This window comes from Gracilinanus agilis, chromosome 2, assembly GCF_016433145.1.
Source record: "Gracilinanus agilis isolate LMUSP501 chromosome 2, AgileGrace, whole genome shotgun sequence".
NCBI classification, from domain to species: domain Eukaryota; kingdom Metazoa; phylum Chordata; class Mammalia; order Didelphimorphia; family Didelphidae; genus Gracilinanus; species Gracilinanus agilis.
In genome coordinates, this window is record NC_058131.1 from 106,503,402 (window position 1) to 106,524,284 (window position 20,883).

The 20,883-nt window shown below is 35.5% G+C and overlaps 2 protein-coding genes across 2 annotated transcripts in view; one reads left to right on the plus strand and one right to left on the minus strand.

The window, feature by feature from the left end:
* Nucleotides 1-19,429, minus strand: part of CCDC88A (coiled-coil domain containing 88A) — a 164,472-nt gene extending 145,043 nt beyond the window's left edge. Inside the window, exons 1-2 of the mRNA XM_044663347.1 lie at nt 19,313-19,429; nt 19,086-19,186 (exon numbers count right to left, since the gene is read on the minus strand). Of these exons, the coding sequence (XP_044519282.1) occupies nt 19,086-19,186; nt 19,313-19,375 (164 nt within the window). The 5' untranslated portion in view covers nt 19,376-19,429. The remainder of the gene's footprint in view (nt 1-19,085; nt 19,187-19,312) is intronic.
* A 1,021-nt stretch (nt 19,430-20,450) lies between these two features.
* The window catches only part of CFAP36 (cilia and flagella associated protein 36), a 126,888-nt gene continuing 126,455 nt past the window's right edge, over nt 20,451-20,883 (plus strand). Inside the window, exon 1 of the mRNA XM_044659475.1 lies at nt 20,451-20,571. Coding sequence (XP_044515410.1) covers nt 20,451-20,571 — 121 coding nt within the window. The remainder of the gene's footprint in view (nt 20,572-20,883) is intronic.

Consider the following 20,883-nt stretch of genomic DNA (forward strand, 5'->3'; position numbering starts at 1 on the left):
AGTCTGGAGGTTTACACTAGCAAGAGGAAGGCTACTTATTCACGTGAGATAGGGATGAAGGAGGAAATAGTGGCAGAAGACATCAGAGTAAGATAAAATAGGCCTAAATTTTCTCTTGTCAAAATATGAGACAAGGTTATTGGCTGTGAAGGTGGAGGGAGGGAGAGCCACTAGAGTTTGAAGAGGAATGAAAAGATTTGGAAGAGCAGTTATATAGTTAATCAGGGAAGTATATACAGAAGGATTCCCTATGTCGCTCCATTGAAGTCATGTAAATAAATTTATAATGGACTTTGCCACAATGGTTCAGTGTTTTTTTCTCCACCTTCATTTAAGTGGTGCATGTGTAGGAGTAAAAGTAGTAAGTAGATGGCAACAGTAATCTAAGGACAAGGCTTGGTGAAGCAGAATCAGTTATATGATAAGGGAGCAAGGGACTCAAGAGAAAAGGATGGCATTAAAGATGAAGCAATAAAATAGTCACATTACAACAGTTAAAATTTTCTCTGTTAATTTACTTCCAGAGTTGATTAGAAGGAGTGGGGGGAGGAAACTTTCCCTTGAATTTCAAAGAATATTTGGCTAATCTGCTAAATGAAAATTTCTAGGAATGCCAAAATCAAGAATTAACCCTAGCATAGAATTTTAGAGTAAGAACTAGAAGGGAGCTGAAACAGCCTGCTAGCCCAACCAGTCTCCTAGTCCAATCTAGACCTACTTATGAATCTCTTTAATACTCCATTTCTCACTGAAAAAAATTATTTTGCCATTTATCTTATGTGTGTGTGTATATATACATATATACACATACATACATATATATATTTTGTATATACTTATATTTGTACATGTTCTCTCCCCTTCTAGAATATAAGCTCCTTAAGGACGGGGATTGTTTCATTTCTACCTTTGCATCTCCAGAAGCCAGCACAATACCTGGCAAACAAAAGACAATTAATAAACTTTACTGATTATGTTTATGGAGCTCCAATTCAAGTCTAGACACAAACTCACTAACCTATATTCTAACAAGTATCAAATTGGGGAGTAGCACTGGTCAGTCATGGATAGAGCATTCATTACCATCCAAGAAGAAGCAACAGTTGGCAGATATCCTTAGCTTGGAGGGTCCTCTGCTTCAGAAATCATTATCACTGCTCAAAAAGGGGGAGTTGGTGATTTCTTAAACTAAGAGAACAAAGCTATTAACCTGAAGAAAGAGTAGGTAAGAATCTAGGACTTCTTTAGAAAGTGTGAGGTGCAAATAAATTATGGAGCTTTAGATAAATCCCCCACAAAATCCTTTGCTACTGTCTCATCATAATGTGGAAGTAAATATTTAGTCCTTGATGGCTGGTCTAGACAGCAAAAGCTCTGGAAGGTTCTAGGATACTAAAAATACTTCAAAAGTATGGTCCCCTGAAATGAATGACCAACTTTGCTTTCCAAGGTCAAGCCTAGTTAAAACAAAGAAAAATAAAAATAGTCCTCAGTATTGCATAATGTTCCAATTCTACTGTGAGTAGACACTGTAGTGACAAGAGTGACAAAAAAATAAAGCAGAGGGTACTAAGAATTACACCATTTCTAGACCATTTATACTTTCTAAGATGTCTGCTATTACTCTAAATGTAAGATCCTTTTCCAATGACCAAGAAAGTTACACCATTGGAGGAAATGAATCATATGACATTTATTTTCTCAAATTCTAAATTCAACAACCAAAAAAAGAAAAAATTTCCAAACACAATAAAACAAACTAGATTCTGCCATGAATCTCCATTTCACAGGTCTTGCCTTTTTTTTTTTAAGTGTAGAATAAATTATACATAATTCCTTTCAAAACTGTACTGCTTTGGAAAACAGTATGGCAGAAACTAGGTATAAACTAATATCTTACACTCTATAGCAAGATAAGGTCAAAACAGGTATATGATTTAGATATAGAGAACGTTATAAGATGTAAAATGAATAATTTTGATATTAAATGGAAACTTTTAAACAAAAAAACCCTAATGTAACCAAGATTAGAAGGAAAACAACAAACTAGGGGAAATCTTCATAAGAAATTTCTCAAATCTATAAAGGACTAAGTCAAATTTATACATTCTCCAGTTGGCAAATAGTCAAAGGATATGAACAAGCAATTTTCAGATAAAGAAATCAAAGCTATCAATAAATATGAAAAATGTTCTAACTCACTCCTGATTAGAGTAATGCAATGCTGAAAGGGGCAGCTGGGTGGCTCAGTGGATTGAGAGCCAGGCCCAGAGATAAGAGGTCCTAGATCCAAATCTAGCCCAGACACTTCCTAGCTGTGTGACCCTGGGCAAGTCACTTAACCTCCACTGCCTAGCCCTTACTATTCTTTTGCCTTAGAATCAATACAAGACAGAAGGTAAAGGCTTAAAAAAAATGCTGAGGTACCACCTCGTACCTATTATTGCCAATATGACAGTAAAGGAAAGTGACAAATATTAGAGGGAGTTGTGAACTGATCCAGCCACTCTGGAGGGCAATTTGGAGTTATGCACAAAGAGCTATAAAACAATGCATATTCTTTTGATAACAAAAAAGGGGAGAGGACCTACATAATGTACAAAAATATTTACAGCAGCTCTTTTTGTGGTGGCAAAGAACTGGAAATTGAGGGAATGTACTGCAATTGGGGAATGGCCGAACAAAGTGTGGTACATGTTGGTGATGGAATACTATTGTGTTATAAGAAATTGATAAATAAGATACTAGAAAAAAGCTGGAAATATCTGAATGAACTGATGCAGAGAGAAATAAGCAGAACTGGGAAAACATTGTATATGATAACAGCAATGTTGTTCTATGATCAATTGCTACTCTCAGCAATGCAATGATCTGGGACAGTCCTGAAAGACTTATGACAGGAAATGCTGTCCACCTCCAGAGAAAGAACAGTTAGGAGTCTGATGGATGCAGATCAAAGTATTCTTTCACATCAGTGTATTTACAGTTTTATTTTGGGGGTTGGGTTTTGTACGAGTATGATCTTACAAAATGAAGATGGAAATGTGTTCTATATGATAATGATAATAATCATAATGATAATGATGATAATGATAATAATAAAATAAGGGCAAAAAATAAAAATAAATGATTACTGACTAACATGAAAAATATTTGTTGGGAAAGCTAGGGAATTCAGCAGATTGGGAGCCAGGCCTAGAGACAGAAGGTCCTAGGTTTAAATCTGGCCTCAGACACTTCCCAGGTGTGTGACCCTGGGCAAGTCACTTGACCCCCATTGCCCACCCTTACCACTCTTCTGCCTTGGAACCAAATATTTAGTAATGAGTGAAAGACAGAAGAGAAGGATTAAAAAAAGATGAAAAGAAAAAGAAAAGCTATTTCTACAGCTAAACCTTCGTCTCTCCTAATGGATCTCCCTAATTCACCAATAGAAAATTTTAATTAAAACTAAGGTTCATCTGACACCTTTTCCCACTGCTTCCTCCATGTTTGTATATCCTCATGAACCCAAATTATTAATAAGTTCCCCCCCCTTCTTCCTTCTCCTTTACATGCTAGTGTTCCTTCTTTTTTTCTCTAAATATTCTCAGAACATGGGGCAGCTGGGTAGCTCAGTTGATTGAGCGTCAGGCCTAGAGACAGGAGGTCCTAGGTTAAAGCCGGCCTCAGACACTTCCCAGCTGTGTGACCCTGGGCAAGTCCTTTGACCCCCATTGCCCACCCTTACCAATTTTCCACCTATGAGACAATACACCGAAGTACAAGGGTTTAAAAAAAAAAACAACAAAAAAACCCTTACCTTTCATCTTGGAGTCAATACTATGTATTGGCTCCAAGGCAGAAGAGTGGTAAGGGCTAGGCAATGGGGGTCATATCTTAAATATATAGTGAACTTTGTCAAACTTACAATTAAGTGCCATCCCCCAATTGATAATGGGACAAAAGATATGAAAAGACAATTTTCAGATGAAGAAATCAAAGTCATATATAGAGGTATGTGAAAAAATGTTCCAAATCACTACTGATTAGAGAAATACAAACCAAAACAATCCTGAGGTTATCATCTCATACTTATCAGATTGGCTAAAATGACAAAAGGGCAAAATGACAAATGTTGGAGGAGATATGGAAAAGTGGCGACACTAATACATCACTAGTAGAAATGTGAACTGACCTAACCATTTTGGAGAACAATTTGGAACCATGCCCAGAAAACTATAAAACTGTGTATACTGTGTATAAATACCATTGCTGGGTCTGTTTCCTAAGGATATTAGGGAAAGTGGAAAAGAATCCATATGTTCCAAAATATTTATAGTAGCTCTCTTTGTGGTGGCAAAGAACTGAAAATGAGGGGACATCTGTCAATTGGGGAATGGCTAAACAAATTGTGTTACGTGATTTGATGGAATACTACTGTGCAATAAGAAACGATGAACAAATTGATTTCTAAAAACCTTGAAAGAACTACAGAAGATAATGAACAGTAAAATGAATAGAACCAGGAAAACATTATTCATAGCCACCGAACTAATACTAGAATAATAAATTGAGAATGTTATCTCCAGAAAGTGCATCTTTCTTCTATCAACTAACTTGATTTAATCAGAAGGTGGGTCAAGAAGCAACTTAATTCAGAGAGTAGGGTCAATACTATTGTATCTGAAGTCTCCAAGAAAAATATGAATTGTTCTCAAACCCAAAGAGAATTCAAGGAAGAGCTCAAAAAGTATTTTAAAAATCAAATAAAGAGAGTCAGGCCCGAAGATGGGAGGCCCTGGATTCAAATCTGACCTCAGACACTTCCTGGCTGTCTGATCCTGGGCAATTCACTTTGGCCCTATTGCCTAGCCCTTACCACTCTTCTGCCTTGGAACCAATACACAGTATTGATTCTAAGATAAAAGGTAAGGGCTTAAAAAATAAATAAATGAGAGGTATAAAAATTGGGGGGGAAAAATGAGTGATACAGAAAAATCATGAAAAGAAAAAGAGTAGACAGCTTGGTAAAAGGGGCAAAAAAAAAACCACTGAAGAAATTAATACTCTAAACAAGAGAATAGTCCATTTATAGTAAAAAGAGGCACAAAAGTCCAAAGAAGAGAACTCTTTAAAAAACAGAATTGGTCAAATGGAAAATGATATGCAAAAAATGCACTGATGAGAAAAATTTTTTGAAAGGCAGAATTGGCCCTTTGGAAAAAGAGAGACAAAAATTCATTGAGGAAAAGAACTCCACAAAGTAGAATTTGCCAAATATAAAAGGAGATACAAAAGTTCACTCAAGAAAATGAAGCCTTAAAAATTAGAATTGGGCAGGTGGAAGCTAATGATTACATGAGACATCAAGAAATAATCAAGGTCAAAAGAATGAAAAAAAAAATAGAGAAGAAAATGGGAAATCTCATGGGGAAAGTAAATCCAGTAGAGATAATCTAAAAATTATATGACTACCTGAAAGCCATGATCAAAAAAAGAGCTTAGACATCATCTCTCAAAAAATAATCAAGGAAAATTGCTGATATTCTAGAAGCAGAGGACAAAATAAAAATGGAAAGAATCCACCAATCACCTTCTGAAAGAGATCGATCCCAAAAGGATAACTCTCGGGTATATTATCACCACATTCCAAAACTCTCAGGTCAAACAGCTGAAAAGAAACAACTCAAATATTGTGGAGCCATAGTCAGGATAACACAAGACTTGGCAGCTTCTTCACTAAAGAATTGGAGGGCCTGTAGTATGATATTCCAGAGAGCAAAGGAGCTAGAACTTCAACCAAGAATCATTTACTTAGCAAAACTGAGCATAACCCTTCAGGGGGAAAAATGGATATTCAGTGAAATAGAGGCCTTTCAAATATTCTTGATGAAAAGGACCAGAGCTAAATGTAAAATGTGACTCAAATACAAGACTCGAGAGAGTCATAAAAAGGTAAAGAGGAAAGAGAAATCAAAAGATATTCAATAAGATTAAACTGTGTACATCCCTATATGGGGGAGATGACTCTTGTAATGCCAAAGAACTTTGTAATTATTAGGGCAATTAGAAGGAGTATATATATAAACAAATGGTGAGGGGTATGAGTTGAATATGATAAGATGACATAAAAAATTAAATTAAGGCATGAGAAAGAAGAATGCACTGGGAAGAAGAGGGAGGAAAAAATAGTATGGGGTAAATTAATGCACATAAAAGAGTCAAGAAAGAGAATTCACAATGGAGGGGAATCACTATTAATTGAACAAATACAAATTAAAACAACTCTGAGGTACTACCCCACTCCCATCAGATTGGCAGTTATGTCAGAAAAGGAAAATGATAAAATTTGGAGGGGATATGGGAAAAGTGAGACACTAATGCACTGTTGATGGAATTATGAATTGATACAATCATTGTGGAGAGTAATTTAGAATTATACCTAAAGAGTTACAAAATAATACATACCCATTGACCCAGAAATACCATGACTAAATTTGTATTCCGAAAAAAATTATCATGTGTACAAAAATATTTAAAGCCTCTTTTTTTGGTGGGGGCAAAGAACTGGAAAGTGAGGTGATATCCATCAATTGGGGAATGACTGAGTAAGTCATAGTAGCATATGATTATAACAGAATACTATTGGGTCATAAGAAATTGACAAGCAGGAGGAACTCAGAAAAATCTGGAAAGATTTACATGAACTGAAGCAGAGTGAAGTGAGCAGAACCAGGAAAACACTGTTCATAGTGACAATAATACTGTATGATGAATAACTTGGCTATTCTCAGCAACACAAAAATCTAAAACAATCCCAGAGAATGCATGATAAAAAAAATGCTATCTACTTCTAGAGAAAGGAGTCTGAATTCAGATCAAAGCAAACTTTTTTCATTTTCTTTCTTAATATATTTTTTCGAGTTTCCTTCCACAAAAGGATTAACATGGAAAAAAAACTAGATGGCTGCATGTAATGCAATGCATATATAAAATCTATATTAGATTGCTTACCATCCACAGGAGAGAAGGGAGAAAGAAAATTCAAGACTCAAAATTGAAAAAAGACAAAAAAATTTAAAATGTTGGAAACTATTTTTACATGTAATTGGGAAAAAATTTTAAAAAGGTAAAAATAAAGGAGGGAAAATATCAAGGTGTTATTAATAAAGGAAGTTTGTTAAATAAACATCTTGTCAGTTCTTCAAAGAAGTGAGGAAAAATAATATAACTTATCTGGAGGTCATTTTTCTGGAAGCTTCTTTAGCCAAAATACAACAGAATACAGTATCTAGAATACAGTCCAAAACACTTAATTCTAAAAGTTTTTAAATATCCAAAGTAACTTTTTGAGTCTCTAAACATCCAGAATAGATATAAAATTCATGTGCTGAAGCTTTATCTGAAAATCCTTAAGACTGATCACTTGGAAGTAATTTGCTCTGATTTTACACATAATTTTAGTAATCGTTTTTGTCTAATTTATTTTCCTTAATATTTGGGGCCACAAGGAAAAGTATTCCAAAAATCAATCAATAATCATTTAGTGTTGAGGCAAAATGCCCTAGACATTTGATAATATCCTGAATGCCGCATTGTATTTCAATTCAGTTTAATTACTGATTAAGACCTTGAATCATCAAAAAAAGTCAAATTATATTAAGTACATTATGTTGTATAAAGCAGAGGAATAAAATTTATAAAAAGAATGGTTCTAATTTTTAGAAGGTTGCTTAAAAAACTTCAGCCCTTAATGTCTGGACAATACTTAAATGAAACCCCTCATTCCCTAATAAAAGTGGAAAAATAAGACATTTCTAGAGATTGAGAAAGAAAAATAAGGAATATACCCTATGCAAAGAAACTAATGAAAGAATGAGAGAAAGAAATCAATTCCTTGTGGTAGAAAGAATACTAGATTTTGAATCAAAGGCCTTTGGGTACGAATTCTTATATATTCTTATAATAAAATATAAGAAAACCATTTTCTCCTCTAAGAATACTTGGTTCAAGTAGAGAAGATATAATACACACATACACACATACACACACACACACACACACACACACGAATAACAAGAGACAAAGTTGGAAGAATAGCAAGAATAGTGAAAGGAAGGGTCTTAAATGTTAGTTAATAAACTTAACTGTGATTCAGGAAGTGACAGGATGATACTATAATCCAAAAGATTTCCATGATGAAAATTAGCACAATCCTTTCTCTATACATAAAATAATAATACTGATCTAAAGCTATTTTTTCAATAAATAAAACAATTCTTGAAAAAATTTATCCTGGCAGATATATAAAGAATGGAGCTGGAAAGGATAAATCAGTTATAGTTGCATACCCAAGGAATGAGTCTAGAGCAGTGATGGGCAAACTTTTTAAAGAGGGGGCCAAAAGGAAAGGAACTGTTCATCTGTCAGTATGTTTCTAAGGTAATTCTTTCGAAGTTTTATTGTATTGTATCCTACTCATTGTATTTGTCAGATTAGGAATAATGTCCCCAGGGGAATGGAATATTTCAGGGGGCCTCATCTGGCCAGAAGGCCATAGTTTGCCTATCACTAGTCTAGAATCTTGACTAAGGTTGTAATATTAGAGTTAGAAAATTTTCTAATCCAAGAGAAATATGAAGGGGAAATAACCACTATAATTCAATGACTAAGTAGATATGGAAGCATAAAAAAAAATTTAAATCAACGTCAGCTTGGAGGGATATGGGAGAATAACGTTGCCATTAGCACTAATAGGATTTGGAGAAGAATGACAATTTTAGGGGGCAGAAAATGATCTCAGATTTAGTATGTTAAGTTTCAGCAGTACAGTAAAATCACGCGATTGGAAATTCATAAGAATTCACAGTTGCAAAGGAACTTGGAGGTTCCCTCCCTACACTGAACCATAATGTTGCCCTCTATAACATAATCAACAAGTGTTCATTTAACTTTTGGTTGAAAACCACTAGTCTTGTCCTCATCTACCCACAATGCTTCTCTACTCTATCATAAAGCCAATCACTTCAATTCCGGATAATTATTATTAGAAATTTTCTTCCCTAAACCAAACTTAAATCTATCTCTCTATAATGTCTGCTCTTTTGCTGCCTGTTCTGCCTGCTGTGGTCAAGAAAAAGAAATCTAATCCCTCCTTCCACATGACAAGTCTTCAAATACACAAAAACAAGCAACATATGTCTTCCCTCCTCATCACTTCTCTAGGCCAAACACCTCCAATTCCTTTCTGACTTAAATGCTAATACCCTCTTCCCCTAATCCCCCAAAACTTTGTATTTAACTACTTTGAATATATTTATATAAATTCCTTTTATATTATGCTCTTATTTATATACTTGTCTCTCCATTTGAACATAAGCTCTGGGAAGGAGGGATTGTTTCAGTCTTTGTACTTTTATCTCCAGGGCTCCTTTGCTGATGGATTAATCCAGTGATGGGCAAACTATTTCCCATGGGCCAGATTCGGGCCATAGTTTGCTCATCACTGCCTTAAGCAATTCCCTAATCACTACATCTGGATGTGTCTTTATATCAATCCTTGTATGTCTTTATATCAAGTCACTTAAACATCTTGGTACTTCTCTAAGTCATCAATGTCCATCTAGAAGTAAATACAGCATTCCGAATGTGATGACCAAGACAGATGACAACCAGGACAAACATATCCCTGGACTTGGGTATTGTGCTTCTCAAGAAACCAGAAGATGAGGGCAGCTGTGTAGCTCAAATGGATTGAGAGCCAGGCATAGAGATGGGAGAACTGGGTTCAAATCTGACCTCAGACACTTCCTAGCTGTGTGACCCTGGGTAAGTCACTTAACCCCCATTGCCTACCCTTACCACTCTTCTGCCTTGGAGCCAATACACAGTACTGACTCCAAGATGACAGGTAAGGGTTTTAAAAAAAAAAAAAGTAAAGAAAGAAAGAAAGAAACCAGAAGGAGTTTTTGCCAATTAAGAGAGATCTAATATGCAGCTAGAGATAAAAAAAAAAATGAAAAAAGGGTTGGGTTAGAGACATAGATTTGAGAATCATCCAAAGGGAATGAATGAACTCTCTGGTTGATCAACTATTTTTTAAAAATTTTGAGGAAGTCAATGCCTTTTAAAAATGAACAGCTTGGTCTGAGAAATCAGACGCAGAAAAATAACACTGGCAAAGAATAAAAATACAGAAATGAACAAGCACATTTAATGAACACAAAGTTGTAAAGAGGAATGGAAATCCCAAAAAGTACATCCTCAAAGTACACAAGATAAGAACAAGATATTATACCAAAATGAATGATTAATAATATGCTTTAAATAAAAGATAAACTTACGTAAGTTCTGAAGAGAAATTTTATGTACTGTATTCTTAGTATATATACACGTATATGTGTATATATATCTTAGTGTGTGTATATATATATGTATATATATATATATCCTATATATCATAAACTTTAAAACAAACAATTTTTCAAAATTCTGGGTTTAAGAAGAAATGATAAAAATAATAGATTTTTTAAATTGGAAATTATAATTTAAAAATTGTATATCAGCTTCATCTATGTGATGAAGTCAAAGCTATTCTGAAAAGTCAAACTTATAGGGTTTATAAGAGAAGCAAAGACAAATAAAGTAATTAGGTCTACATTTGAAAAAAATATGAAACAAAGCCACAGGAAAAAAGGTGAAATTAACAAAATAGAAAAGCAATGAAAATAACAAAACAGAGATAATTTTTATGTCAATAAAACTGACACCATTTAGCAAACTGAATTGAAGAAAGAAGCAAACTCATCTGACCATACTAGAACTGAAAAAGGCAATTATAATGAATGTGAAAGAAATTATCAAAAAGTATTATGCAATTCTATATGCTAATAAACATGACTTAAAAATAATATATGCAAAAATATCAAGAGTAGTAAACCAGGAAATAATTTAAATAAGATCATTCTCAGAATAAGAAATCAGTTCATTTGTTGTCAGAAAAAGGACCCAATGGTTTTATAAACAAAATTTCCAAACTTCCAAAGATCAATCCCTATGCTACCAAGCCTGCTTATATGCTACAACGACAGAATGCTATTCAATTAGTTTTATGAGTCAAGTATGGTTTTGACACCCATACCTAAAAAGAATTATAAATCAATCTCATTAGGGAATAGGAAGAGAGGAGGCATCTTAGATATCCAGTCAACCAATATTCCCTATGTTCAACTCTAGTACTAATGTTGATTAAACTGAACATCAAGAACTGATAGCCCAATTTGGAATTATGGTAAAAGACTGGCAAAAATATCCTTATTCTTTGTACCAGAAAGCCCCCCTGCTAGGCCTATTCCTCAAAATGATCAAGGGCAAAAAGAAAGGTAGTAGGCAGCTAGGGTAATTTAGTGGACAGAGAGACACAAGACTAGAAATGGATGGTCCTGGTCTCAGACACTTCCTAGTTGTGTGACCCTGGGCAAGTCACTTACTCCCCATTGCCTAGCCCCTACAACTCTTTTGCCTATTGATTCCAAGAAGGAAGGTAAAGCTTTTTTTTTTTTTTTTAAAACACCAAAATGATCCCAGCAGCATTTTTTTGTAAAGCAAAAAAACAGAAAAATTCATTAGGAGATAGGCTAATTTATGAATATAATGAAATATTATTGTGCCATAAGATAAATATGAAGAATTCAAAAAAAGGGGGAAGATTTCTATATACTAATAAAAAGTGCAGTCGAAGAAACCAGAGAAACTATACAAGAGTATGAGTATAAATTAAAATAAAAAAATTAAACTGCACGCTATTTAAATATGAGAAAATAGATGAGAAAATGTTTATCATTTACAAAGGTGATAGGATCACAAACGTAAAAGGTAGAGAGTCTTCCAGACTATCTAGTAAAGACTTCCTATTTTATACATGAGGAAAATGAGGCTCAGGGAGGTGAAGTAGCCTGTCCAAGGTCACACAGATATTAATTAACCAATCCTTGAATCATGAGACCCATTCATCATACCAATGAATGATCCCTACGCCTTATTTTCTTCCTAAAATTCATCACCCAGAACTGAATATAATAGTACAAATAGACTTAACAGGGTACAAAAAGGCTATCACTTCCATTAATTCTAGACATAATGTATTTATTAACATAGTACGAGCTCACATAAACACAGAAATTGGACTCAGGCAGCAAACCCTAAGCCTCCTTACTGGAGATATGGAACAACTAAGGGTAAAATTTTAAAATATTTTAACTAATTTAAAAAGCATACCGTGGAAGACAATGGAAGATTATGAACAGTATTACCTCATAAAACAGGAAAAACAGAAGGGAAAATAAATCTAGAAGCTGTTATCAGATCCAAATGAGCCACATGACTTCCAGATTAAAAATTGAAGTCACATAGGATAACAAATAAACTGAAAATTAAACATCAACATTTCTATAATTCTAAAGATTTTATATCATTATAATAACATTTTTATCTGTGGTTCCCAATTTACTAAATAAAGAACTAAGACAAGGGGCAGCTGGGTAGCTCAGTGGATTGAGAGCCAGGCCTAGAGACGGGAGGTCCTGGGTTCAAATATGGCCTCAGACACTTCCTAGCTGAGTGACCCTTGACAAGTCACCTGACCCCCACTGCCTACCCTTACCACTCTTCTGCCTTGGAACCAAGACATAGTATTGATTCCAAGACTGAAGGTAAGGGTTTAAAAAAAAAAAAAAGAACTCAGACAAAGTGAGGGAGGCTGAGTGGACTGAAGATCCAGTAGGAAATCCATTCTGGAGGGAACACAGTCTTGAAAACATTAAGGGATCATTTAAAAAATTTCAATCAACCAATAATTATTTATTAAGTACTTACTATATATGCCAGGGACTGTCTAAAAGGGAAATTATCAAAGGAATAGAAAAAAATCACATGCAATAAAAAAAGAACTAGATAAAACAAAAAACACATACATATCTATATTTTCTCATCTTTGTAAAAATCTCTATGAGGAAGGTACATACATGTTTTGAGAATATCCATGATGAAAATATGAAAAGAAAAAAGTCAAGCTTCATAAATAATTTCCTACAGCAGGTCATATTGTTTCAGTTAAACAACCAACTGAAAAGTGCACAGAATACAAAATCTTGTTTTTTAATTGTCATTTACAAGAAAAAAATTGAGTAGGCCAAGGATTCTAAGCTCTTTTTTTTTTTTGTACTACAGACTCATTTGGTAGTCAAGTGAAGCCTATGGATCCCTTCTCAGACTGATGTCTTTAAATGCATAAAATAAAAATACCAAGAAATTACAAAGGAAACCAATTACACTGAAATAGTTACCAAAATATTTTAAATGAGTTCTTGGACCTCAGTTTAAAAACTTCTGGACTAATATAGGCTGACTAGGAAAGTTTTCAACAGTTTTTCACACACATAAAATATTCACTCAAAAAAGCAACCACAAAGTTTCAGAAATAATGTATTAAATTATCCATTAAAGTCTAAAATTAAGAACCTTTAGCATTGAGGGGGAAAAAAACCCTCACAACTCTTTACAGTTAACATAAATCGACTACAGAAGTAACTTTCTGATTGTAATATAGTACATATAATTATTATAACAATAATAGTACTATTGTTTACTAAGGTTACATCATACCACAAGACCTTGCCCTGCTAAGTTAGTCTCTCTCCCAACTATTTAACATTTATTGAGCTTCACCAGGTTATCTGCTAGGAGAAAAATATCTTCATAGGTTAATTGAAGATTAAGCTCTGGAAGAGACCTTCCAGAATAGCTAATTTAAGCCTCTCATTTTATAAAGGAAAAAACTATAGGTTACAGATATGAAGTGGCTTAGCCAAAGTCACAAAGATACTAAAATTTGAATCCAATTCAACAGTCTTTCCTCTGTAACAGTAGGATACATGAACAATATACATGTAACTATTATTATATGAAAGATTCTTAGAAAGGATGCTCTACTTATTTCTCCATTAGAGTTCAAAATCTTTAAAAAAAGAAGTCAACAAAATTCCTTGATTTACTACTCAAATCAGTTATTCAGTTAACATGGCTAACTTGTTCACAATGCATAAAACAACACATATGCTCACCAAAGGAATTCACAAATTTCACAGGTACATCCTGAATAGTCTAAATCAAATAATAATTCCCTATAAATGGCAAAGTTTCACACATTCTCCTGTTTATGAATAACATTTATTACAATGATTCAATCAAGACCAAGAAAAGCCTCCTCAACAAGTGTCACTTATTTGATGGAGATTTGCTGAAGTTATACAGTGGGGGAAAAAAATGAAGGCCCCTTGCCTAGACTATCACACGCAAATGATGGGCAGCTGATGGAATTAGTCCACCAGTATATACCTCAGGCCCTGCCAATGGATAATGACCTGGACCTAAATATAAAGAGGAGGAAGAGTCCAGGTTAGATTGCATTTAGGAATCTGTAAAGAGTTTTCAATGATTTCATATTCATCCGACACAAAAACCCATCTTAACACCAATTCTCTTCCAACAATGATACGTGATTATGAATTAGGGAGCACCACAGTCCAATCACATAGAATCACAGAAACTCAGAACTGAGAACCTCATTTTACAGATGAAGAAATTGAGGTCCAAAAATGTTACATAATTTAGTCAAGTAGTACAACCCAAATCTGAATAAGAATCTCCTCTATCATACATCAAAAAGGTGGCTTTTGATTGAAGATTTACATCTTTGTTGTCCTAGATCCTTAGCACCTTGCTTAGAAACTTAATAAAATAAATGCTTATTGATTGGCTGGTAATCAGGGAGGACCCACCACTCCCCAAGGCTGTCCATTCTATTCTGTAACAGTTTTATTAAGAGGTTCTTTCTCATATTCAAGCCTAAATACATCTCTTAGAAAGTTCAGCTCACTGCTTCTAGTTCTCTCCACAGAAGTCAAACAGAAGCCTACTAATCTTTTCAAAGGACAGCCCTTCAAACTCTGAAGACAGTTATTATGTCCATCCCCCATGTGTTTTCTAGGCCAATGGAAACTGTATCACCCTGCCAAATATGACTTGCACCCCAGAAGCAATGTAAAAGATAGCAAGATAGAGGGAAAGCTAGGTGGTTTAGTGGATAGAAAGCCAGGCCTGTATGAAAAGTCTTGGGTTCAAATCTGATCTCAGACACTTCCAAGCTGTGTGACCCTGAACAAGTCACTTAACCCCAAATGCCTAGCCCTTACTGCTCTTCTGCCTTGGAACTGATACTTAGAATTGATTCTAAGACAAAAGGGAAGAGTTTTGGGGGGGGGGGGAAGATAACATGATCAAAATAGTATGCTGATCATGTTGCAATAAAAGATGAATAGCTTCAGTGATGAACTGGTATCCTTAGAATGTTAAAAGACCCCTCTGGTAGAGCAGCTGGGTAGCTCAGTGGATTAAGAGTCAGGCCTAGAGACAGGAGGTCCTGGGTTCAAATTCGACCTCAGACCTTCCCAGCTATGTGACCCTGGGCAAGTCACTTGACTCCCATTGCCCATCCTTACCACTCTTCCACCTATGAGCCAATACACAGAAGTTAAGGGTTTAAAAAATAAAATAAAATAAAATAAAAGACCCCTCTGAAATCATCCAGTATTATTCTATAGAGAATTTTGAGGGAGACATGAATAAAAATCAAACCAGAAACAAAAGGAGTAAAGGTCAGTATGATTAGAGAAAGTACCTACATTAATGAGATCCCAGATCCACTAAAGCAGAATTTGTATACAAAGATGATTACAGGATGATGACTTACTACTTTAGAATCAGTCATATTTGTCGGTTAAATAATACTGAGGAAAAATAAATCACTTAGTTATAAAAGTAGGAAAATGATCCCAGAAGACACAGCTAATAATTTCAGTTCTCCCAAAAGTTTCCAAGTAGAAGAATAGTATTCATGCCGTGTCACAACCTCTCATTGGGTTTCATTTGATTTAAGAAGCTACTTAATGAATTCCATAATTCACCTCTGCATTTGTTGTAATTCTAAATAAGTGAACACAGAATTTTAAGTAATGAAGGCAATCAACCATATATATGGATAACCACGTCCAGTTAACAATTCCCTCATGAAATCCATCTTTTTGCTCTTAATATATTGTATTTAAAAAAAAAATCACCCCAAGACACTGATTTTACTAGCATCTTTAATCCCATTAACACATGTATAATATGAAATTAGTAGTTAAAATATTATGGCAGTTCTTAAATTGTACTGATATATGTAGGTCACAGACTGAAAAATACTAATGACATCCATGAAAAAAATGCTTTAAAAAAATATTGCACAGCTACTTGTTAAAAGAAACAAAGTTTATTTAAAAGGGCTGGAACTAAAATGTTATTTGGAAACTAAATAAATGACAAATTTGGCTTAGGTTACTACATAAAGAATTATATCTAAAATTTCAAAAGATTAATATTCAATTTAATAGGTTAAATCATGTCCTCAAAAAAATAAGGTCAAGGAAGAGTTAAATATTAAAAACAGATTACCAAACACTATTTTGAAATACCATCCACTTGGCTTCAGGGACTTCCTAGCTGTGTGACCCTAGGAAAGTCACTTAACTGTTTGCCTAGTCCTTGTTCTTCTGTATAAGTCACAAAAAATAAAGGTTTTTAATAATAAATTTTTAAAAATAAAGACAAAAACAGAAACAACAACATAAAATGTATGCATCCAAGTTTTTTGACATTGCAGCTGAATTTAGCAATATGTGAAAATCTTTTAAACATAAGAGAAATTAAAGTAGTAAAAAAGTTATATTTTAAAATCTAATAAAAGTCATCTGCTTTAAACTTCTCTGTCTTGGTTTTAAAACAGTTTTCTTGAACACAATAATCATGTTTCAGTTTCTAAGGCAAGTGGTCAAAATATTACTCTTTAAATGGGCAAGTGGGGCAAACATAAAGGGAACAAATTCTGAATATCTTTTGTCATAGTCACCGTTCCTGTCATGTGTTGAACTTAATATAGAACTGTATTTTAGTTATCCTAGCAATTTGCTTAATAATAGTACAATATTACAAAAGTTTGTAATTTTTAAAGAATTTCTGTCAACGAGATTACCTATAGATTAAAGAGAAACTTGGGGAAAAAAGCCAACGCATAGATGAAATACACATTCCCAGTTGCTTATGGCTAATTTATCTTTTCACAGGCAAGCTTAAAAATGTGCTTAATTCAAATGCTTTTTTATTTGATTCTCAACATCTTAAGTGTTTCAGAATTAAACTTTTTAAAATATATCTTTCTATAAAGTTTATATCAATAATTCCCTCAAAGTACCTAGCACTTTTTTTTAACCTGACCTATTATTTAATTGACATAGAAAACTCATTTCGCCAATACATATTAGTACTTTGTCTGCAATTTAGTCTTAAGTGAGTTGCCTGACACAAAAAAGGATCTTAGTTGTTGGTAGAAATTATTAATGAGTCAATTTTTAAAATATTATTCATCATATTATTAGTAAGTTAAGTAAAAATTTCAAAATTTACATATATAATGGTAACTTGAGAAATTATTAAGTAGCCTAATAGTTTTGCAGCTAGAGCTATTAAAAAGCACAAAAATCTCTTTAAAGGAGGAATTCTTAACCTAGGGTCCACAAACCCCCTAAAGATCTGTAGATAGATTTCAGGGAGTGTGTAAACTTGGATGGGACAAAATTACATCTTTATTTCAATTAAACTGATTTCTTTTGTAATTCTGGACATTTTTCCACACTTAAAAACATCATTTTCTGAGGAATCCATGATCACCACCATATTGCAGGAGTCCATGATACAAAAAAGTTAACCACTGGTTTAGAATATGCCCATTAAATATACTCAAAAGTTTTCCCTATAGAAATTCACAGATACCTTATTTTATGCACATAAACTAAAAAAAATCCAAGTTGTCATTTTTTGGGAACTGTCTCCAAAGACAAATGTTTATTCCAGAAATGCACTAAATTCCTATGATCAAAAATGCTAATATCTTGATGTCAAACGTTCCAATTGCCAGGTGCTAATATTAGTTCTTGGTAGAATATTAGACTTTGACTAAAACTTAAAATGGCAATCTCTATTAAAAGACAAAGTATACACATGATTTAATGGGGAAAATAGTGTATCATTTTTCTTTTAGTCAGTAAAAAATGAAATTTCAATAATAAGCTTCCATTATAGCAACAAACTTCACTGCTTAATGCAATAGAACATAAGTATAAGAAAGTCATATTTAGTTCCAATCAACCTCTGGAGCACCTACTATACTTTAAGGCATTTTGTTTGGTTGTGAGGGCACAAAAAATGAAAAACGACACTACCTCCCTCCTCCAAGGGTTGTGTCTACTTTAGAATTTACAATTTATTAGCTGTCATTAAAAAAAATTTAAGCTTTATGCATCTAAACCTTCAATATTCCCTAAAAATGTATCCTCTCAACAAATCTGGTAGGAACTCACAGATTATATAAGCTAGTTAAAAACTTTTAAGAATCACATCAATAATCCTCACCAATAATATCTATTGTCTGAAATTCTATCTTCTTACTTTACCAGATTCAAAATTTGAGTCATTTTTGAGGTAAGGTTCAAAGGAAATATCCAGGCAACAAATACATGCACTTTATATGAACTCTGTTGCTGTTTTTTTTTTTTTTAACTTATAAAGTGGATACATTCCTTTTTTTCCAGAATGTGGAATTTATTTTGTGAGGGTAGGATGTGTAGTAGCTACGTATTGATATAGTTTGGATTTTATTTTTCAACATTTAAAACAAACATAGAGCAATACATTCTGCTTGGTAAAGGAAGATTTTCGAAATACTGATAATGTTTCACCTTTTTAAATCATACTAACAAATACAGATATTTTTAGAACCATTCCCTTCAAAGACCAATGCTTGAGCCACATGAACCTACCTGGACAAAAAGCTGTTTAAAAGCCTAACATTACTTCAAATCCAAAAGCCTTAAATTCGCGACGTTTTGGTTGTTTTTTTTTTTTTAATCGGAAAATAAAATGTCTGGTAAAAGAAAAAAGAAGGTACTTACATTTGTAGCATAACCTGATTCAAGAATACACCATCCACCAGGGCTACATATTCATCCAGATTGGTCCCATTTCCTGCGGCCAGAGGTCCAAATGTTTTAACCTAAAATATAATGGCCTTCATCATTACACAAACTCCCACCTCCTTCTCTGCAGTAAGATACATCCCGCCCCCCGCCCCCACCCCCCAAAACGCAGCGAAATGTGCCAGCGGGGAAACACCACTTACCCAAGTGACCAAGGGACTGGACATGAAATGTTCCAGGAGTGGAGTAAAAATCTCATTCTCCATCTTACAGATGCCTGTGGTCTTTTTTGTTTTGTTTTGAAGAACTAAGCCCAATTCTGGGGAACAAAAAAAGAATATGCCAAGGGAATTGGTCGGAGGTCGCTTTTTCTTTTTCTTCCCAAATAAGCAGGAATCAATGAAAACCCATTTCCGCAGAGGAGCAGAATCTCATGGTGGAGAGGGAAGCCCTCTCTGTCCTCAAAGAATCAGAGAGAAACGATCGCGGACTCCGGGGGTCGGGCTTCAGTAGCCGCCAGCAGCCGCAGCAGCAGCAGCAGCAGCAGCAGCCGCCGCCGCAAATGTCTCTACAGGGCGAGGAGGGGCAGAGAAAAGGCATCTGGAGGGGGCTGAGGCTGCGGAGACAAAAAGCTCTTCGAGCTTCCCCGGCTCCGAGAGGAGACACACTAAGGGAAACTCCCCTCTTCAAAAAGAATCGGTTCTCAGCGAGAGTAAGCGCTCGTTGCTGATGCCCCGCCGCCGCGAGGGCTCTGCCGAGCCTCAGGTCGGCTTTCCAAAGCCAAGAGCTGACGGCGTCCCTAGCGGGGAGGGGGGCGTCCGGGGCTGCCGAGCCTCCCGGGCCGCCGCCGCACACCGGTCAAAGGCAAAGCTCTCCCCCTTCCTCCTCCACCGATACCATGTCTCCTCTGGCAGCCCCAAAACCTCTTCGGCCACTCCCCTTTCCCTCCCAGGATGGGGACTAGACTAAACTATCCTAACCCCAGGCCCTTTCCAAGTCTCCCCGACCCCGACCCTGGCCAAGCTCAGAAACCCAGGGACTAAATCACGACCAAGCCCACCCCCACCCCCCCCAACCGCCGCTGCCGCTGCCGCTGCCGCCGCTGCCGCCGCCGCCTCCAGTCCTCCTTCAGAAGGAGCCAGAGTAACGGCTCTCAAACCGCAGAGCCGCATCACACACCGAAGTTGCCTCACACACCCCCTACCTCCAAAACCAAGCCTCTCTCTCGTTTAAGAGAACGAGCATGCTTCCTCCGCGCTCAATATCCTTCCGCCTACTTTCCTCTCTTTCCACCCCTCCCCACGCCTAAGCCTCTGGATTGTGGGAGAAGAAAACCGCTGCATGAGCGCGCTCCCGGAGCGAGGCGCGCTCCCCCTACTGCCGCCGCCCAGATCCAAGGGAAAGGCAAGGGTAGCGCGCGTGTACGCAGCAGCTGCTGCTGCAGTCCTTGCTTGCCGCCTCAGTTAAAGGAGGTGCCTAAGGGCGCTGGGGGAAGGGGAAGAGAAGGAAAGGAAAGCTGACTGACTTCCTCAAATTGGGAAAGAGAAGATAAAACGGATTTTTTTTTAAAGAAATGTGAGATATTCAGCCTGGTTTTAGGTTAATTTGATTTCATTTGTTCTTAGAGTTTGTCTCTCTCTCATCCCCCCTCACATCATGGTTTCTCCACTCTTTCTGACTGACTTCCTCAAATTGGGAAAGAGAAGATAAAACGGATTTTTATTTATTTATTTGTTTGTTTTGTAAGAAATGTGAGATATTCAGCCTGGTTTTA